This window comes from Akebia trifoliata, chromosome 4 (assembly GCF_017979445.1).
Source record: "Akebia trifoliata isolate Shusen 1 chromosome 4, ASM1797944v1, whole genome shotgun sequence".
Classification (NCBI taxonomy): Eukaryota; Viridiplantae; Streptophyta; class Magnoliopsida; order Ranunculales; family Lardizabalaceae; genus Akebia; species Akebia trifoliata.
In genome coordinates, this window is record NC_141378.1 from 11,351,073 (window position 1) to 11,372,840 (window position 21,768).

Here is a 21,768-nt window from a genome sequence, read left to right on the forward strand (position 1 = left end):
TGGGGTTAGAAGTTTTGGAATGGGCTGATTTTTTTTCAGGATGATCCCCTCATCACAGAGATCATCCTCACAAAAAATCAGCCCATTCCTAACATTTTTGCCCATATAAGACAAACGGTGTGTCGCAATATGAGTTGTAATAGGGGTCGTAATAATGCCATCCTATATATATATATATATATATATATATATATATATATATATATATATATATATATAGAGAGAGAGAGAGAGAGAGAGAGAGATAGAGTTATATGGACCGAAAGACCATCTATCTCTATGGACCATGTGTCAACGTGGAGCTCAAAGACACCATAGGGTGCCAGATGTATGTAAAGCATAAAATTTTATGAACTCTCCAAAAAAGAAATCTTTTCATCGTTGGATTTAAATTTTAAATCTTAGAGTTCAATGGCCATACATTTTCAAAATCAAGATTTAATTAAAAAAATGAATTTTTTCAAACCCATTCTAGACAACAAATAAGAGGGCTCTGAGTTGTCATTTGAACCAATAGGACAGTCCATGTGGCCCAAATGTGGACCTCAGTCCATCTTACCTTTTCCCATATATAAACTAATAACACACATGTCAAAAATAAAAAAAATTTGTAATATGCCCATAATTCAAATTTAGGAATTCAGAAGAAATTAAGGGCATGCTTGATTTTTGGAAAAATATTTACTTAGCAAATGATGTATTGGCAAATTTTTTTTTTTTCATTGTTTGAGCACATCATGGAAAAGCACAGAGAAAATCTCTTTATGCTCTTCCATTTAAATTGGGTAGTGTAGGTCTTTTTTTTGTTTAGATTTTTTTTTTCTTTTTCGAATAAGTCTGTCTTTACTAAGGGTGCCAACGAGGCCCCACACATCCACACCAACAGGTCCCACATCATTGTTTAAGACATCATGTGCCTACATGGACACTAAGCACAATGTTGCCCAGCTGCCAGCATGGCATCTTGGCCATGAGCCCTGGAGTTTCTTATAGGTGTCCAATTTGTTGTCATGCCAAACCCACACCGTTTCCCCTCATTTTCGTGACTGGTGTTTGCGGTGCAAACCAGAAGACTTTGGGTCATAATCAAAACCAGGGGAACACTAAGAGACCAGGGATTAGTGAGCCCTTATGAGAGAATTGAGGGAAAAAAGTGGACATATAGCTTCCTAAACCTCACACGAGGAACAGTAGGAGTGTCAGCATTAATGACTTGCTTACCCTAGGTTGAATTTTCTACTGACACCGTAAAGGAAACAGGTTACGGAAGTCAAACTAATACAAAAAAGTGTCCAACCTACATCTATTACCTCTGTCAAAGATGAGAGAGAGCCCTTTATAAACCCGTGTGGTCCCTTGAGACAGGACAGTAGCTACACCCCCAAAGAAATTCTCTCTCTGTATAATTTAAGTCTCATCCATCTACCTAATCTCTCCCCCAACTCATGATGGTGACCACACGTACTCACTCAATTGGTTTAAGTTTACGTTATATCCTAATCACTGTACAAGTTCAACCAGATGTACAAGTCTTCGTCCAATCTATCATATCATCGGTGAACATCGTACAATGGATTTCCTAGCAAAAGGAGTTGTTTCTTAGATCTTTGGTTATTTTAGATCCAAAATGTGTTCTGGGGCAGTTAGTCCATTTTGCTTGATGCTTTCATGTAATTATTCTCATGTGTAGCTCTCTGTGGTATTAAATCATGGGTGGGATCCGTAATAACCCATCTTAGTGATTAAAATAAATAAATTAAAGTAGTGTATTGGATCTGCACATATGTTTTTTATTTCATTACATAAGAAAGACTCGGCTGTATGTACACTATGAGATAATACACAAGTGATTATTAACATAATGAAAATCTGACTACTGATTGAAAAAAAATATGCTTAGGGAGATTTTCCTCTTCGTATGCTAATTAACTTGAGAATATCAATCCCCAGTGCTTTTGAGCATACTCCATGAACTCATTCAACTCAGAATCTCCGTCAATGAGACCGTTACCATTCGTGTCAAGACGAGCAATAGCTCGTCGTGCTTTCCAACGTTTGAAGAAAATTCCATGTCCACGAAGTGCTTTGACAAGCTCCTTCTTGCTTATGCCACCATCACCATCGGTGTCTATACGCTTGATCCACTGCTTAAACTGTTCAGCCGACGATTGGTGATCCATGAGAACAGCCAAGTTGTAGCACATACCAGAAAAGCTAACAAAGACAGGGTATCACTTTCACAACTAGGGGAAAGAGAGTGATGTGCTTTAGAATTGTAGAAGCTCCGTCTCTCTCACAAAAAAGAGGGCCTCACTAACTCTAGTAAGGTGAAAGAGAGTTATGTGCTTTAATTTATAATTGTAGAAGGTCCCTTCGATTCCTCACTGTTGGAACCTTTATTCCAACTTATCTTGACTGGAATTTAAAGTTCAAAGTACCTATCTGAAGTATATTAGGTAAGTTTGAATATGAATTTCCTCATGGCGGTGGATAGACTCAGACCAACCCATTGGTAAGTTAAGAACATATTTGCGTATTCTACACATTTTTTTTAAAAAAGAAATAAGAATCTTTTACTGCGCCGGGCCCAAACTCCATTTACAACTAACTTTTGGTGACATGGGTGCAGAACAATATTCAACTTTTTGATGATTAGCATTTTTATTATTAACTCTTTAATCTAATTTTTTAAATTAATCTTTTTTTGTTTAGAATTTACACTTGTTGGGCTTTGAACACTTCTCGTGACCATTCAATTCACTTTTCAAATGTCTAAAAAAAATTTAGGCTCAATATGTATGTAGAGCCCTAGCTCATTTTTTAGCTGCCAGACTCACTAACTCATCGCTCCATAATGGTTTGTTTTCAGTGATGAGCAATGTTTTGCAAAACTAATTTTAGTCTTCTCAGATGTTCTTTAGCTTTTGAGACAATGTCCCGAAAGGAAAAAAAAAAAAAAAATCACATCTGATAAAAAGCATCAATTTCAGTCCAAATAAAAATTTCACAAAAAAATCGATAGTTTCAACAAAAAATGAATAAAACACCCATGATAGGCATAACTCACCTCTAGCTATAATCTCTCAAATTATTAATGGAATCTTCAAATTAAGAAAAGAATAATGATGAATGCACGTGGTTTTGATACGCGGCTAATGTGGCAAGGGCACAAAACTGCGCATCTTTTCCGTCACAATACACAGGAAAAAGATCTATGGTTATGTTCCCTTGCCACGTCAGCCGTATACCCAACCACATACCAAAACGGTGTGCAGTCATCACGACTCTTAGTGAAATCAATGCTTAGAACACCTATAAAACTTTAGAATATATATATAGGGTGGGGTTCCGTAGACACATAAAGCTACTCATAAAGTTACAACGTTTTTGTCTTATATGGTTAAAAAGGTTCGGAATGGGCTGATTTTTTGTGAGGATAATTTCTGTGGTGAGGGGATCATCCTTGCAAAAACTCATTCAATTCCAAAACTTCTAACCCCATCAAAAGTGATTTACAAAAATTGAAAATTGGACGGTCTAAAATTTTTCAACTTGTAAACATAGGGCTAGAAGTTTCATAATGGGCTGATTTTTGGCAAGGATGATCTCCTCACCATAGAGATCATCCTCACAAAAAATCAGCCCATTCCAAACATTTTTGCCCATATAAGACAAAACACGTTGTAGCTTTATGAGTAGCTTTATGTGTATACGAATCCTAATCCATATATATATATATATATATGGATTTATTATTATTATTATTATTATTTTGTAGGGTGAACTACTATTTCGTGAGCTGAAGGGAGTAATTTACGATTCTGGCCACTTCATTTTAATTACCAAAACGTGAGCAATCATGTTTTTGTTATATAAAAATAAAAATTCAGAACAAAATGGCTATTTCGCAGGTTCAAAGTGAAATTGTCACTTTAAACCTGTGAAATAGTCACTTTAAAAACCTTGAATTCATTATTGTCCACGTTTTGGTAATTAATTTGAATAGTAATCCGTAACTGTAAATTCGTCAAAAGTTGATCACTTTTTTGTAAATATCTCTTTTTATAAGGGTAGTGCATGAATAGATTATTGACAGTTCCCACCACCCACCTACTCCCCTTCTCTAGCTTTTGTAATATTCTTCTTTTATTAGCTTTACTAATGATTTTTGAACACAACCTGATAGCCGGACTCAAAAACTCACTAACGTGTCATGAGCAAAGAACCGTAGATTATTTCACACAAGATACACAACTGTACCCTCGGGATACAAAACTGTAGATGGCAGGTCGGTCTGGTTGGTTGTGTATCCCGAGGGACATAATTTACGATTCTTTTCCCATGTCACGTTGGTGAGTTTTGAGTCCCCCTGTCAAGTTCAGTTAAAAAATAGCACGCACAAAGATTACAAAAGGAGGGAGATAATTGGGCTTTTAGATTTGTAATATCCTTCCTTCACCCTCTAAACAACAATGGGTCATGGCTCAAGAAGCCGTCTAATGTAATAACTTTGAAGTAAAATTGGTTCATTGGAGCCAAATTCGAACTATAAACACAAAGTACTCCGCTCCACATTTCCTTTCTTTGCTATTTCATTTCATAAGTAAAACTTTGCTACATGTATACTACGACATAATACACAAGTGATCTAACACTAACACAATGACGATCTTTATTTTTTATGCTAAGCAACACAATGATTATCCGACTACCAATTGAAGGGAAAAAAAATAAAGAAAAGAAAAACGGCGATGTAGATTCAATGGGGCCCTCCTCTTCCTATACTAAACTGAGAATATGAATCCCCAATGCTTTTGGACATACTCCATCAGCTCACCCAACTCAGAATCTCCATCTACGACACCATTACAATTGAAGTCAACATGGGCAACAGCCCGTCGTGCTCTCCAGCGTTTGAACAAAATTCCAGGTCCTTGAAGTGCTTCGGCAAGTTCCTTCTTACTTATGCGACCATCACCGTTGGTGTCTATACGCTTGAGCCACTGCTTAAACTGATCAACCGATGATTGGTGATGATCATCAAGCACAGCAACGCTGTAACACATCACAGACAAGCAAACAAAAGATTCACTCAGTCACACTAGTAAGGGAAGGAGAGTGTTGCGCTTTTATAATTATAGAAGCTCCTCTACAATCTCTACAGCTTGGAACCTTTATTCTAACTTATCTTGATTGGCATTCAAACTTCAAACTACTTTCCAAGTAACTTTAATTGGAAGCACATTTGTTAAAAAAAAAATTTACAAATTTCCTGAAGGCAATGGATAGACTTAAATCACTATCACTAACCCAAGTTGGTAAGTTTAGATAGACCGACTATTTGATCTACGAATAATTAAAATAAGAATCTTTTACTATGCGGGCCCAAACTCCATTTATATACACCTAACTTTAGAAACTTAGGTGCACAACAATAATCATTTTTTTTAAGAGTCAGTGATAATCTGACTACCCCAAGTGGCATACTCAATCGACTCTTCTGACATGAGAAGTTCAGGAATCATAGATCTGTAGGCCTCGGGATACACGGTTCTCTTGGGTTATACTTTTTATGGGGAAATGCAGTTGTGTAGCCTGAGGTGTACAGTTCTACGGTTTCCAAACTTGTCACGATTGAGTATGTCATGTGGGGTACTCAGATTATCACAATTCTTTTTATTTTTATGATCTACTATTGAGTCAAAATCTACAGTTGTTGTGCTTGGAACACTTCCGTAATACAAAATACTGGCTGAGCACTTCGCAATCTTTGAAAGAATAACTTTATTCGAAGACTAACAGAAGGGGAGAAGTTAGGCAAACTGTTCAAACCACTTTCAAACAAATTAAACTTCGCAGATCATATGCTTAGTTGACCTTGGTCAACGTAGCGGAAGGCTACAGAACACCTCCTTAATGTCTTATATATCATGGGTTTTTGGCCTCTAGGCTTGCTTATCCCCATCCTTGGAAAGTTTAGGTCCACCCCTTCACAAAAAGTCAAGATCTTTCACTGTTTTTGTATAACAAATTATCTTTTAAGGGGCTAACTGAAAATTGAATAATGCCATCATTAAGTCTTAAAAAGGATAAAACGTCCCCTTAGTATAATAACAAGAACGAACAACCCTATCTCTTCTCCATACATGTCTACTATCACTCCCTCTAATAATCTCTTTCGATTCCAATGTGTTGTGCTACGCGTGGCAATTATGATAAACAATACAAAAAGAGAAAAGCAAGAAAGAAATTTAAAAAAAAAACACAAATTTAATGTGGTTTGACAGTGTGCCTTCATCCACAAGAGCAAGGAACTGAATTTTCACTATATGTCAAATTAGGGTTACATCATATGAATTTATAGTAAACCCTAGACGTATAATAGGTATTAGAAAATTCCAATGATACCCCTGTACCGTACTACGGGAGCGTTGCCCCCGCACCCTCAACTTATTAATTGTCCCAAAGAATTCCAAAAATAGATGTTGTAGTTCCACTTCGGCATCTGCCTGCTTTCTCTATGTACATGTTCCACTCAATATGAGCCACATACTATAACACAATGATTGTAAAACCAAGGTGTCTCACAATATAAAATTGAATTGATGTAACCATAAGATTTAATTTGATGTACAAAATTCTATTTTTCCTCTAACAGAGAGACGTGCCATAGTGAATAGAAATAACACTCAGAAGTAAAATTGATTATGGAGAGAACCATTGATTATCCATGACTGTATAGCACTTGGATCTCGAGAAAAAAACATTTAAGAGTGTTATTTTGAGTGAAATTATTTAGCATGCTTCCCTTTCCCTATGTTAGATTTCGAGGCATATAATCTATCTCGACCCGTGATAATATATAATACTAGAAAAAAATATTATGTTCAGCATTTAAAATGTAGAGAAAAATTTAAACAACCATCTAACTAACATAATGTAGAAGCTAATCACCAGTAATAACCATACCCCAACATCAAACCTTAAGACATTAACTCACCAAACTGACATAAACGACATAACGAGTAAGTAGTATTGAATATAACGACACTAGTACCTTAACGTAAATCTCTTAAAACAGAAGATATAAGCATCTTAAAATTCTAATACATCTCAGACTAAAGGAGGTTGTTGCACATTGATGTGCTTCTCTTCAGGAACTTCCTTATAGTATTCCTCATAAATTGGTTCCTCAATAGTTGAATAGTCAGAAATAGTGAATGGTAGGGTGAGTAATAGGGAGTTACTCGGCATAAATTCAATCATTCTAACATCTAGCAATGAAATGCAATATTAAAGTATATTGAAATTTAAATAATGCTCGTTTTTATCATAATATATAACATTCAAATAAAGACTAAATGAAAAACAATAAAACAATTATAATAACAATCAAATTATCAATTCTACCATTTAAAGATGTACTTGTATCTTAAGGAAAAAAAAAACATTTATGGTTCTATGCACACATCCACGTTAGCACAGTATTGAATGCAGTGTCACTTTAACATATGTAAAAGAAAAAAAGTATGGATCTACACATTTTTTTTTTATTTCATTTTATAAGAAAGACTTAGTGGCAGGTACACTACAAGATTGTACACAAAGGGATTATTTATACCATAATGACGATTTGACTTCTGATTGAAAAAACAAAATACACAACAACAACAACAACAAAAAAAAAAGAAGCATAACAAAGATCATAACAAAGATCTTAGGTAGATTCTCCTATCGTATTCTAACTTGAGAATATCAATCCCCAGTGCTTTTGGACGTACTCCATGAACTCAGCCAACTCAAATTCTCCGTTGATGACTCCATTACGATTGATGTCAAGATGGGCAATAGCTCATCGTGCTTTTCAGCATTTGAAGAAAAACCCATGTCTACGAAGTGCTTTGATACGCTCCTTCTTGCTTATGCATCCATCACCGTCGGAGTCTATACGCTTAAGCCACTGCACAGCCAGTGAGTATTGATGTACGGGAACGGCTATGTTGTAGCACATCACAGACAAGCTAACCAAAAGAGTGCCTCAATCACACTACTAAGGGAAAGGGAGTGATGTACTTCACAATTGTAGATGCTCCTTCTCTCTAACAAAAAGAGGGGCCTCAATCAAAAAGGTAAGGGAAAGAGAGGGATGTGCTCTATAATTATAGGAACTCCTCTATATTCCTCAGATCTTGGAACCTTTATTCAACTCGTCTTTTAATGTCATATAACTTCAAAGTAACTTTCAGAAGCACATCAAGTTTCTTTATGAATTTTCTGAAGGCGGTTGACAGAGTCAGACCAATTCAGTGATTAGCTAAGAGCATAATTTGAGAAATCGAACAACTTCTAAAGGAAGAATCTTTTACTGTGCGGGTCTAAACTCCCAGTTACACCTAACTTTGGCAACATATAGGTGCGGAATAATTTTCAACTTTTTGATGTTTAGGGGTTTTTTTTTTAATCATATTTATAAATTAATCTTTTTTGGTCTTACACGTACTGTTGTGCTTGCAACACTTCTTGTGACAGTTAAAACCCCTCCCTTTTTATTAAAAAATCACTATCGAGAATAGTTACAACTTAAATCTTCAAATAAGATACTCGATAGCTTTTGAGCTTTGAGATAATTTCCTGATAGAAAAACCGACTGCATCTAATAAATAAACATCAATTTAAATCCAAATAATCTATTCAGTACATTACCCTTTTTTTTTTGTTTAAATAATATTCTACTTATATAAAAATAATTGGATTATCAGTTTTAAGGACTTTTCTAGCTGGGTTGAGGCTCTTCGTCAACATGACCTTGTTGACCGTAGGGATGTTAGGGATTCTCAAGATGAATGTATTCCTAGGAAAACATGTATTAATCCCTAGAAGATCAGAACTGATCTCTAAGGACATCTATAGCCTCAACTTGATGCTCTTCATCAACATGACAGTTAGGATTAGAGGTGCAATTTGGTCTGGTTCAAACCGAGAGTTTTGGATTGGTTTGATTCAATTTATAATGAACAAAGTAGAGAACTGACCAATTTGATTATGTTCTTGTTTCATGCCTTGTATAGAACCGAATCAAATCGAAAATCCAATCATTATATTAATAAAATTATAAATAAATATTATTAATCTATTTAATAAATTATATATATTTCTATGGATAAATTGATTATTTTTTTATAGATAGATTAATGAATTTCTTTAATTGACGAGACAACTATTCACTTTATTTTTAATGAATACATTAATGATTTTTTTTTTTTTAAATTGATGGATAGATTAATGATTCGTTATATGAGATCCCATTTTCATATTTATTTATTTTTATTAAAAGTATGTTGATTCTATTAGGTTTTTAAGATATTGGCAACCCATAAAACCGAACCAAACTGACCTTAGTTCGATTTGGGTTGGTTTGGTTCTATGGCAATTTGATTCGACTTCGATTCTCATTTAATAGAACCGACCTAGGTTTGTTCAGTTCGATTTGGCCTCAAACCGAACCAAGTTGCACCCTTAGTCAGGATTGGAGCAAAAGGATAAATTTCCTAGATCAGTGCTGATCTTCTAGGGATTAATAATAGACTTTATCCAAGGAATGCCTTTATCTTGGAAATCACTAACATCTCAACGGTTATATTGATGGAGATAATTAAGCCATGGATTGAGGCATTTTATTGACCTTTCTAGCCTTGATCAACAGTTGAGGGGCTCTCATCAATGTGATTTGAGGAAAAAGACAGATTTTCTGGAGATCAGTTCCAATCTTCAGAGATTAATACACTTTTTTCCTAGAGATACATTTATCTTGTGAGTCCCAAACATCCCAACGTCATGTTGATGGAGAACTTTGCATTTTCCTTCAGCTGATGAGATGATTTTTTTATAATCACAAAAGATTAAACTAAAATTAAAATATTTAGGCCCCCGAGTTCAGTGTCTTAAATTCAAACCCTAATGTACATATCTTTTCTTTGCTAATTCATTTCAAAAGAAGACTTCGTTACATGTACAATACAGCATAAAATAATTAACACAACGAAGATCTGACTACCAATTCGGAAAAAAAAAAAAAAAAACTGTGGATCTGATGGAGACTCTCTTCTACGTATACTATCCTGAGAATATGAATCCCCAATGCTTTTGGGCATACTCCATCAGATCACCCAACTCAAAATCTCCATCTACAACACCATTATGATTAAGGTCAACACGGGCAACAGCTCGTCGTGCTCTCCAGCGTTTGAACAAAAGTCCATGTCCACGAAGTGCTTCGGCAAGCTCCTTCTTACTTATGCGACCATCACCGTTAGTGTCTATACGCTTGAGCCACTGCTTAAACTGCTCAACCGATGATTGGTGATGATCATCGACCACAGAAACGTTGTAGCACATCTCAGACAAGTAAACAAAAAGAGTCACTCAGTCACACTAGTAAGGGAAGGGGAGTGATGTGCTTTTATACTTATAGAAGCTTCTCCATAATATCCACCTATTGCAACCTTTATTCTAACTTATCTTGATTAGCATTCAAAGTAACTTTATTGGAAGCAAATTTGGTAAAAATATTTAAAATTAAATTTCCTTAAGGCAGTGGATAGACTCAGATCACAAACACAAGTTGATAAGTTAAGATCACATATAGACCAACTATTCGTTCTACAATAATTAAACAATAAGAATCTTTTATTATGGGGGCCCAAACTCAATTTGCACCTAACTTTGGCAACTTTGGTCCACAACAATAATCAATTTTATGATCTGATTTTGATTCATCAGAATCTACACTTGTCGTGTTTGGAACACTTCTGCATTTATTAAGAAATATTTGCTGAGCACTTTACAATCTTTGACAGAATAACGTTATTCAAAGAGTAATAGAAGGGGAGAAGTTAGGCCAAATGTTCAAACTACTTTCAAACGAATTAAATTTTGCAAGATCATATGCTTCGATCTAGAAGGCTAGGGAACACCTTCTTCCCAATGGTTGCAAGAAGGTGTCTCAAAATATAAAATTGAGTCCTGATAATATGACTCGCCAGGTGGCAACTCAAATGACTCCATGACGTGACAAGTTTGGGTACCATAGATCTGTACGCCTTGATATACACAATTACACTTCCCCATAAAAAGGTGTATCCCAAGGCATATAGATCTATGGTTCCCAAACTTGTCCACGTCATAGAGTCATTTGAGTATGCCACTTGGCGAGTCATATTATCAGGACTATATAAAATTAAGAGTCCTGATAATATGACTCACCAGGTGGCATACTCAAATCACTCCATAACATGGACATGTTTGGAACCGTAGATCTGTACACTTTGAGATACATGGTTCCATCGGGATACACCTTTTTTATGGGGGAGTGTAATCATATATCCCATGGCATTCAGATCTAAGGTACCCGAACTTTTCACATCATTAGAGTATGCCACCTGGCAAGTCATTTATCACGACTCTAAAATTAAGTAGATATAACCATAAGATTTTCATGTACAAAAAAGTTATTTCTATAAGAATAGTATTTTTAAAGAGCCTTGCTAGAGTGACTCAAAATAATACTTGAAGTAGCACTCAGTGCGCAAGGAACCATTGATTGTAGGAGTGGGTGCCACTTGATCTGGTTCAAACCAAAACGACAGCTTAGGACTGGTTTGGTTCAGTTTAGAATAGGTTGCGGTTAGGTTTGAGGTTAAGAAAATGAAAAACAGATCAACTCGGTTCGATTCTTAGTTCAAGGCTCATATAGAACCGAAACCTTATAAAATAAACAAATATATACTAATTTATTATGGATTGGAGTATGAAGGAAGATAGAGGATGATTGATTTTTTATTTATTGTGCTTAGTGCTTAGGAATTAAAAGATGGATTAATGACTAATTGTAGGAAATACTTCATGTTTAGTATTTACTTGTTCTTTTCTTTGTTTTTTTTCTTTGTTTTTTTTTTGTTAAAATATATGTTGCTTCCAAGCAAGTTTATAGGGTATTGGTAACCAACATAATCGAACCAAACCAATCTCATGATATTTGGTTTGGTTCTATGGGCTATTCGATTTGTTTCTTGTTCTTGTTTAGTGGAATCGACCTAGGTTGGTTCTTGTTTAGTCCTGAGTGTATAACGCTCATATCTCGAAAAAAGCATTTATGATTTTTTGCAATCAAATGCTACTTTGAGTGAAATTAATTATTAAAATCATTTTAGCATTTTCATTCTATAAATATAATTCGCTGCAGGAAGAGGTATTAGAATATTATATGAAGCAATGTAATAAAGTCTATTGTCATACATCCAACCATATTTTAGGATTAGTTAAAATAATTAGAGTTTATCATTTGCGCTAATCCTAAATTATGATTTGATGTATAACAACAAATAATGCTAAAGTGACTTCCTACGTCACTGCATTGGTCACTGAGCTTATGACGAGGCCTACTCTGAACCATAGATGCTTTTTTTTCCTTGAGATACGAGTGAAAAGCATCTATGATTTTGAGCACATCTCAACATCGGTTTAGTGTTCAACGCAATGTCTTGTATTGTCACTCTAGCAATGTTTTGTAAGAATACACCTTATTAAATTGTTTCATAACCTAATACTCTAAAAAGGAGCACCCCTATTTTCTTATTGTTCATGACGGGGTAATCCTAATTTATATTTCCTTATTGATTTTTAAGTGATGAGCAACCCAACCCAACATGAAATAGTTGGTTTTTCATTTGTTTTCATAGTTTCTTATTAAGACATTTATGTAAGATAACCACTTTGAAAGTATTATTAATTAAGAATATAAAAATAAAATAAAAAGAGGTTCCGAAAAATTGAAATCTGTGTAAGCCCTTAAGTTTGGTAGCCCCCTAAGTCGAATTAAACACTATTTCCAATGGTGAAGATCCAGAGTATTCAACCATAGATGGTAATTATTCAGTGCAGCTGGATGTGAGAATTGAAATCATATTTCTCCCAATTGAACCAATTAAGTTGGTAGTTGTTCCTAGCCATGGGATGAATATAAGATTCCAAAAAGATGAGGTAACTCAGACTGGGATGGCTGAAGTCGATGGTATGGAATATAGTATGTATTTTAAATACCTAGATTGAAAATTTTGAAGGACAAGCTCAGATTGAATTTTAGAATGAAAGGAGTGAAAGCCCTGGCAAATTTTTTCGTATAGAGTGATAAAAGATAAGATCAATTATTCCAAAAGACCGATCTATCGGAGAAAAAGAGAACAATGAATATAAGAGGGTCAAGGGGTTTGACTAGGGTATGATACACCCCTTTGCTATTCCTCCGAGAATAGAGGAAAATTTACACTCAAGCATCCCTTTTGCTAGACTTTTTCCTAATTTAACAAGACTCAATTATCACGATTCATACTAATTTAAATGTGGAATTTCATGAATCATAATGATCTTAGAATCTACTTTTTGCTTGTCTATATCGAATAGGACGGCTCAATGCTCTTAATTGATGGAGAATAGTAACACTCAATAACCAAAATCTGTATCGATCACGTGTTCTCTAACGGGGATTGCCATCCTAACTTATATCGATGAGAACAACTGGCCTAGACGTCCTCCAATAGTATGTTTCTTAAGCCATCGAGGTCTCTTATTAAAACAGTTAACAGTTATGGAGAGTCTTGATTTGTTTCCAACTCTGAGTGAGACATTCCATATCTATTGGTTTCCTTTAATTAATAGAATCCAATGTTTCTAAAACCGTTAAAACGTGGAGGCCAAATCGGACCACCCAAAAACACGTAGGTTTTACACCTTTTTCAAGAAATCTTACTTGTTTAGATTTTTGTCCTTAAGGAATCATCGCCCTAAATATGCAATGATTGGGTTTTGAGTGGGTAAAAAGGAGGTGCATTATTCATCCATCCCTTTAAGCGTGGTTCACAAAATTCTCTGAATTTTTCATAAAATTCTTTTTAGTAAAAAGTAGCTGATGAATTAATCCATGATTCATCAATTAATTATGAAATATAGAAACATTTTTAGCTTTCAGCTTTAAATTTTTGTTTGAGAGAATTACCATTTCGTGAGCTGAAAATGAGTTATTTATGTTTCTGGCTAAATGTTCATTTTAATTACTAAAACATGATAGATCACGTTTTTGTTAAAAAAAATTCAAAACAATAACAAATTCGACAATTTTAAAGTGACAAATTCCCAGGTTTAAAGTGACTATTTCCAATTAGTCACTTTAAATTAATGAAATAATCATTTTAAAAACCTTTGAATTTGTTATCGTTCACGTTTTGGTAATTAAAATAAACGGAATCATAAATTCGCCTAAAGTTGAGATTGAAGATGATGAGTTTTAGTAAGAAACTCTAAAGCATAATTTGTATGTTCTCTGAATTGACCAAATTGAATCATCCCCTATAAGTACTACTTCGAACTTTGTTACTAACTGTGAGTTCTTTTTCTGTTTTGCAAGAAAAAAAAATTCGTCTAGTTAGAAAATCTCCCTTGTTGGAAGATAATCAAAATGACAAGAATCTCTTGTTGTTGATGGAAGGTCAATCAATCTTGGATAATGGAAAGGCTACTTTATTGGAAGCAACTCAAAATGGTCAGATTAATCCTTTGAATGAGAATGAAATCACGTCTTTTTGGAAATTCCCATGCAAATTGCCCACATAAAAAAGATGCACTGTGATCAATCAATCCAGATTTTATATTTTTGCTGACTTGAGGAGGGGGGTGACAATTCAGGTTTTTTTTTATTTAAATATTTCTTGGAATGATAGATTTAAAGTTCTTTTTTTTTTTTTCTTTGGAATATTCGAGTATCCTAACTCTCTAACTTTTTCACGCCATTGATTTTATCAACTGATCACTTTTTTTTTAGTTTGTTTAACAGCAGACTCACAAGTAGAAATCGTTTAGGAAAGAGTTTCCTAGTGATGGGCTACACTTTATTGAAAATAAATGAGTCAACTCGTGAGTCATCAAGTTGATTCCACTCAAGGCACGTCCAAGAGGCTGGAATGTATGTCCTTACTCTTACTTTTCTCCCATGTTTAATATATAAAGTGAAATATCGGTAACGTTTTAAGCTTTGAAATCATTTTTATTTACTTAGCTAAACAAGTAAGTGGATTTGTTTAGTGCAATTAATGAACATATCAGGGGCATACAGTGTGGAAATTACATATAGATATAACATTGAAGTGAAATTTACCAACTCATGGACGAGTTTTGTCAAAATTACCGAGGCAACAAATGGTCCAAAATATTTATCAAGTCAGACGATTTAGTGAATATTTAAGATATTTCCATATGCTTTCAAACAGATGACCTAAGTTCCTTGACCCTGGTCATTGATTGAAAAAGTTACATAACTACCCTCAATCTTCAACCTTTAACCAAAAATCCCTTGTTTTCTTCCCAAAAATAGTCATCTTCTAGTATTTGGGTAAAAAATCTCACCCACATCTTCAACCAAAAGATTTTATCTACTTAAAATAAACCTGAAGCCTAAAAAAAACCATATGATTTTTTGAAGAAATAGACGATGACAGAATTTTGGACCTTGAAGATGAATGGTTTTAATTAGTAAGAAACAATCAAGGACTTCCATTAAAGTGAAATTGGAAACGATGCATTGAAGATGAGGAGCTCAAAGATGATTGGTTTTCAGAAGAAAAATCAAAAGTTTTCATTGATGGAAGACGAAAACGATGGATTGAAGATGACTGGTTTGGGAAGAAAAATGAAGAGTTTTGAATTGTAGACAAAGTTATTTATGCTACTTTTCTTCCAAAAGAAAAAGTCTAAGGTCAAACAACTATTTTTTCAGGTCAAGCGACTTATGTCATTAGTTTGAAAACATATGGACATATATCAAGTAATATTCAGCAAGACCAAGAGACTTGTAGGCTTAGACACATAGCTCAGTTGGCTTGTCACATTGCAAAGCAACTTTGAGGTACTCGGTTCAAGACATCTAACCCATAAACAAATAAAGAGTCGTACTGGAGTAATATTAAAATAGATATCGATTCTCACATTGTTGATGTGGTAGTGCACACATAGCCATAGATGCTTTTTACTCCTATCTCCATGAATAGTATTTGTGGCTCCGTACATACGTCCATGTCATCAATGTGAGAATCGATGTCAATTTTAATGTTACTTCAGCATTTCCAAAAATAAATGACTTGGGGACATGTATCTAAATCACTCTTGCTTTTTCACTAAAATACATGTTGTGTCTAAATCCTGAATCACACATGGAAACTTGACTATTGAAATTAATCCCTTTTAACACTAAATGAATTAATATCAACAACCAAACCCAAAGAATGTGTTGCAAAGTAATTGCAAGTAATAATAAAGAAAGTAAAGAAAGAAACATAACCACAACACAAGATATATATGGTTCACCCATAATGGGGTTACATTCATAGGCAAGCCAATAAGTAAAAAATTCACTACTCAATGAAGAAATTATAAAAATGGAGGTTTATACTTACCTCCAACTTTTTAGTGAAATTCAGAAAATTTTGACACCTGTTTCTAGTAAAAATCCAAACAAGAAATTGATCTCACTCTCGTTGTCACAAGCACGTGACTACAATGTGAAGATCACTCTTAAAAATCTTGAGCATCTAAGTTTTACAAAAGAAGAAGAATACACTTGTAGATACTCAATGCTTTCTCACATTCTCTAACAAAAAGAAAACCCCCTTCTAGAAAAATCCCTTTTGAGTTATGCTAGAGTAACAATGTGGGGGACATTGCTGACGTGGATGTGTGTTAGAACCATAGATGTTTTTCATCGAGACGCGAGTGAGAAGCATCTCGATACAAGTGAGAAGCATCTATGGCTCTTTGCACATCAATGTCCCCCATGATGTCAATTTCAATGTCGCTTCAGCATTTTCCATCCCTTTTTGTGAACCATTACTACCATTTAGGGACTCCCTTTTGTTTCTATTAACCAATGAAAAGACATTATCCAAAATACCCCACATAAATGGAAAAGCCCATCAACTCATAAAAACAAAAAAAAATATGGTGATTTTATATCACCAAACTCTACAATCTCCATCTTGTAGGGCTCTAGTCCCTAAATAATGCACCAACTGATGAAGAAAAAAATAAGACCCACACAAATTATTATAAAGAAACTTAGGGTGTGTTTGAAAATTGAGGGATCACCTTAAGAGTAAGGCGTTTAGCAGTTGAATTCTTGTCAATTCAACTCCCGAAAGTTGATTGTGAGAAAAAGTTATAACTCAATGCTTGGTTGTCAATGAGAATTTACCTTTAAAATCTTAATTTTATTAGAATTACCTAAAAAAACCAACAAAATTGAAGTATTTCTCTTCAAAAACCAAATGGGTTTATCTCCAACTCCCCAGAAATCTTAATAAGAAGAAAAAAATCATAAACCACAACTCAAAAGCTTCCGTGTCTTGTGTTGTTTGTAAAAACCCAATTGCTTTATTATGATAAGAAATGGCAGAACCAATCTCCGGTAGTTGTCACTTTCGACTTCAAAACTAGGAAACCCGATAGTTAATTTTTTGATATTTCAATTTAATTATAAATTAATTTGAACTCATCAGAAGTAAATCTCGTTTGGAATTGGTTTTAGAGAATCATACTTTAGGATTTAGAGGTTTTTTGCTTCATGAGAAAGGGAGGCAAGGGGCAAATGATTGGGAAAGGGAGGGATAAATGAGAATTTTGCTCATGAACAAGGGTGACAAGGGGTGAATGATAGAGAGAGAGTGTGTGTGTGTGTGTGTGTGTGTGTGTTCTACGAGGAAAAGTTTGTAAAATCGGGGGAGAGAAACAAAAGTTGCCAACTTCCATCTCATAGGATGATAGTTGAAACTTGGAAAACACTATCTTTGGTAGATCACACGAGTTGTTAATACTCACACTCAACTACTACGTCATAAGGTGCAAACAGCGACGTTAGTTTTGTGGAAAAAATGACTACTTCAAGCCGTCATTTTAAGCAACGGATTCCAGCAGTCCCAAATATGTTCTTCCGCGACTCAACGTGACTCAATGCGATTCAACACAACTCATCTCTTTACTCTCACTGTTTTACTCACAAATAGATTGTTTGATCGTCTCTCTCCCTCTCTCACTTTCACTCTCACTCACTCAACTATCTCTCTTTCGATCGATTTTGAACGAAGAATCGAAATCAGTCAACTCTCTCTATCTCTCTCTCTCTCTCTCTCGATAGATCAGTCGATCAATTTTGAACGAAGAATCGAAATTAGTTGACTCTCTCACTCTCGATCAGATTTTGAACAAAAATCTTCGATTCTTCGCTCATCTTTCACTTACAAATCTCGGATTTTGACTCTTTCTCTCCATCTCGATCAAATTTTTAATAAAAACCTTCAATTCTTCGCTCGATCTCTCACTCACAAATCTCGGATTTTGATTCTTTCTCTCCCTCTCGATTGGATTTTGAACAAAAGTCGTCAATTCTTCGCTCAATCTGTCACTTATAAATCTCAGATTTTGAAAAAAGATAACTAGGGTTTTGAATATGTGGTCAAACGCAATTAGATTTCAATTTGTGATTTTTAGGATTGTTTCGATTTGGTCTGAACTTGAGAAGAAGATTAAAGTGATTTCGATTTGATTTGAACTCAATTAATTCTGATTTTGATTTCGTTTGAACTCGATTTGTTCTGAATTGGAGAAGAAGATTAAAGTGATTTCGTGTTGTGAGTTTTAGGGTTTTATTCGATCTCCCCCTTTCTAATCATTTTAACTTACCTTCAATCTTTCGAATTTGAAGTGAATTTCTGTTAGGTTTGTGATCGAATCTTCAGGTAATCTCAGATTTTTCTTAACTATTTTAGAGTTTCATAGATTTTCTTTATTTCAGATATAAAGAAATTGTTGTGATGTAATTAAGTGCTACTTTGATTACAGATTCATGAAATTGTTTTTGAATTTAATTTACAAAACATTCTTTCAACCTCCAATATATATATTTGAAAATCCACTAACTTGTCTGTTGGAGCAAATTTACTTTAGGTTCCTTTAGTGTCTCTTTATTGCCTTCTTGGAATGGCCTTAGCACTTTAGCCCAAAGGTGTGGAGTTCAAGTGATGCTGTCATCACCCTTCAGCAGTTAAACTCATGTTGTTTTTCATCTATTTGACAGAGATGTTGCAGCAATGACGTAGGACCAACTTAGTTTATTGTCTGTCACATACATTTTGTTGCTATTTCTTGATCTGAGATGCCCTCAAGTTTTCAAGCACATGCACCCCAAGTTTTGGGGTGCACATTTGATTCGCTTCGTACTTAATTTCTTCCATAAATTTTAAAAGAAAAAATGCCAACTGACGAAGAATTAGCACAATGACCCAAACTGAAACTACAAAGAGAAAACTAATTATTAAGTTTTTTATAAGAGCACTAAGATAACATATACACATTTGATGTTAGCAACCTGATTGGGAATCCCTTCATAGTCTTACTGATTTGAGAACATGAATCCCCAGTGCTTTCGGGCATACTCCATGAGCTCAGCCAACTCATATTCTCCATCGATGAAACCATTATGGTTAATATCAATATGGTTGATTGCCCATCGTGCTTTCAAGCGTTTGAACCAAAAGCCATGCCCACGGAGAGCATTCACAAGCTCTTTCTTGCTTATACGACCATCACCGTTGGTATCGATGCGCTTGAACCACTTTCTAAACTCCTCCATTTGAAATTGGTGATGATCAATCAAACCCATGTTGCAAACAACTCAAAGAGTTACTTACACAAGTAAGGGAATGGGACTGATGTGCTTTTATAAATCTAGAGCTCTTTCTCTCTTGTTCCTAGCTTGTTGGGCCTTTATTCTAACTAATCGTGATTGGTAACTTTTGTTTAAGAATTTTTTCAAAGTAGTGGTAGCCTGGTACGGAACACAAGTAACGGATCCCATGTTCATCACTTAAAGCATAAACTCAATTGTATTCTACGAATTATGAAAGTGGTGGTAGGGAACACAAATGACCCACCCCATGTTCATCAATTAATTTTTAATATTCTTCTCTTTAGTTCTGAAGAATAATACATATGCATTTTTGAGGGATTGTTTGCTAGATATTTTCTTTCTTATTCTTCAATTTTACTTTTTGTTTGGCAATCTGGTCTCACTGTTGCAATACACTACATAAATTGCTCGATGAATCGAGCCTCTCATTGATTCTCTATTATAGTTGTTTATGCTTGCAAAAGTAATGACTGATGGGAGTAGGCTTGAAGATAATGCATCAGGTATTACAGCGATTTTTCTTCAGAGATGGGATTGTGAAAGTTTTCAAATCTTTTCTCCTGTAAAACATTTGTTTTGAAAATTTATGGATGATGGTGTTACTTAAATAAACACAGACGGTTCAGTCTCTTCAAGAGGTGGTGGTTTTGGTTTTGTGGGGAGGAACATGGATGGGAAGCTTCTGTTTGCAACTTGGTCAAAGTGCTTAGTGGAAAACATTATAGCAATTGAGCTAATAACAATAAAAGAGGCGCTGAACATTTGCTCTTAAAAATTCGTTGAATAATGTATTAATTTCGTCGGATTCTTTGTATGCAATTAAAGCAATCGGATGAGATTATGAGTTGGCTTGGAGGTATGCTGAAATGGTAAAAGAAATTCAAATCATTTCAGGATGTTTTAACCAATGTGATTTTTAATTCCATTTGAGGGAAGCAAATAGGGGTGCGGATTACTTGGCTAGACTCGGTGCTTGTCAAGATACTTTGTACTTGTGGATATAAGGCTTGCAACTATTTTACTTCAAGACGTAATCGTATAATTATATTTGTAGGCATTGATTTTAATAAAAAAGTAAGGTCCCACAATGTGAAAAACACCTATATTTGACAGCCCAAGGCCATCAAAGTTCAGAAATTTCGACGGACCAAGGCGTCAAAGTTTTCATTGTCAAATATTTTTTTTCAACGGACCAAAACCGTCAAATTAATGGAGGATGGCAGAAATTTGATGGCTCTAAACTGTCTAAATGGGGAGCATCAAAAATTTCAACAGCATGGCTGTCAAAATTCCATTTCTAAAATTTGTGGGCTTTGGCCTGTCAAATTCTTGTGTCAAAATTTTCAGTTTTCACATTATGTCCATTCAACCTTGGTTTACTGCTAAATAAAAATAAATAAAAAAGTCGGAGTGCACTTTTTAGGATTTTTGATAATTAGACAGTGAAGCAAATATGGTCTAGTGCAGAAAATCAAAGAGAGACTGGAGAGCACATTTCGGTACCCACAATGATATTTGAAAAATTAAGAATAAAAACATTTCAGGAGAAACTGCTCTTTCTTTTTTCAAAAACACTTTCCTGACTAACTTGTTAGGGAAAAAAGGCTTATCCACCGGCAAAACAAAACCTCAAGATTTGTTACGCATCTTGAGATTTGTCTTGATGGAGGATGAATCTTATTAAGGCCTTCTTTTCTTAGTAAGTTTTTTTTTTGATCGATAAGCTGAGGCTATAAAGGGCCCCACCCTAATATATTAAAAAAAATAGGCTAATGCCGAAGAAAACAAACATTCAAATCCTCCAAGAGGATATTATACAACTCCATAGGAACGTTCGAAGAATCAAAGAAATTTAAAATATCATGAGACGCACCCCTCCTAGCTAACCAATCGGCTGCTTTGTTTGATTCTCTCCATGAAAACTCCAACTCAACAGAATGGAAGGCACGCATAGCAGCTTTGATCTCTCTGACTATATTTATAAC

The 21,768-nt window shown here is 34.7% G+C and overlaps 1 protein-coding gene across 1 annotated transcript; it reads right to left on the reverse strand.

The window, feature by feature from the left end:
- Positions 1–1,925: 1,925 nt before the first annotated feature.
- On the reverse strand, positions 1,926–10,395 carry LOC147403759 (calmodulin-like protein 2). The gene is made up of 3 exons (XM_086437575.1): positions 10,115–10,395; positions 4,825–5,055; positions 1,926–2,214 (listed from the first exon to the last, which is right to left on the reverse strand). Exons 1-3 carry the CDS (start codon positions 10,393–10,395, stop codon positions 1,926–1,928), a joined length of 801 nt encoding a protein of 266 aa, XP_086293701.1.
- Positions 10,396–21,768: the final 11,373 nt, after the last annotated feature.

Bases quoted from the DNA above. Each gene is read 5' to 3' on its own strand.
- LOC147403759 (XM_086437575.1), bottom strand. From the start codon at position 10,395: ATGTGCTACAACGTTTCTGTGGTCGATGATCATCACCAATCATCGGTT. The intron at 5,056-10,114 runs GTATACGTAGAA...GATGTGTTACAG, and splicing joins GGATTCATATTCTCAGGATA to CGTTGCTGTGCTTGATGATC. The intron at 2,215-4,824 runs GTATGTCCAAAA...TGTCTTTGTTAG, and splicing joins GAGTTGGGTGAGCTGATGGA to CTTTTCTGGTATGTGCTACA.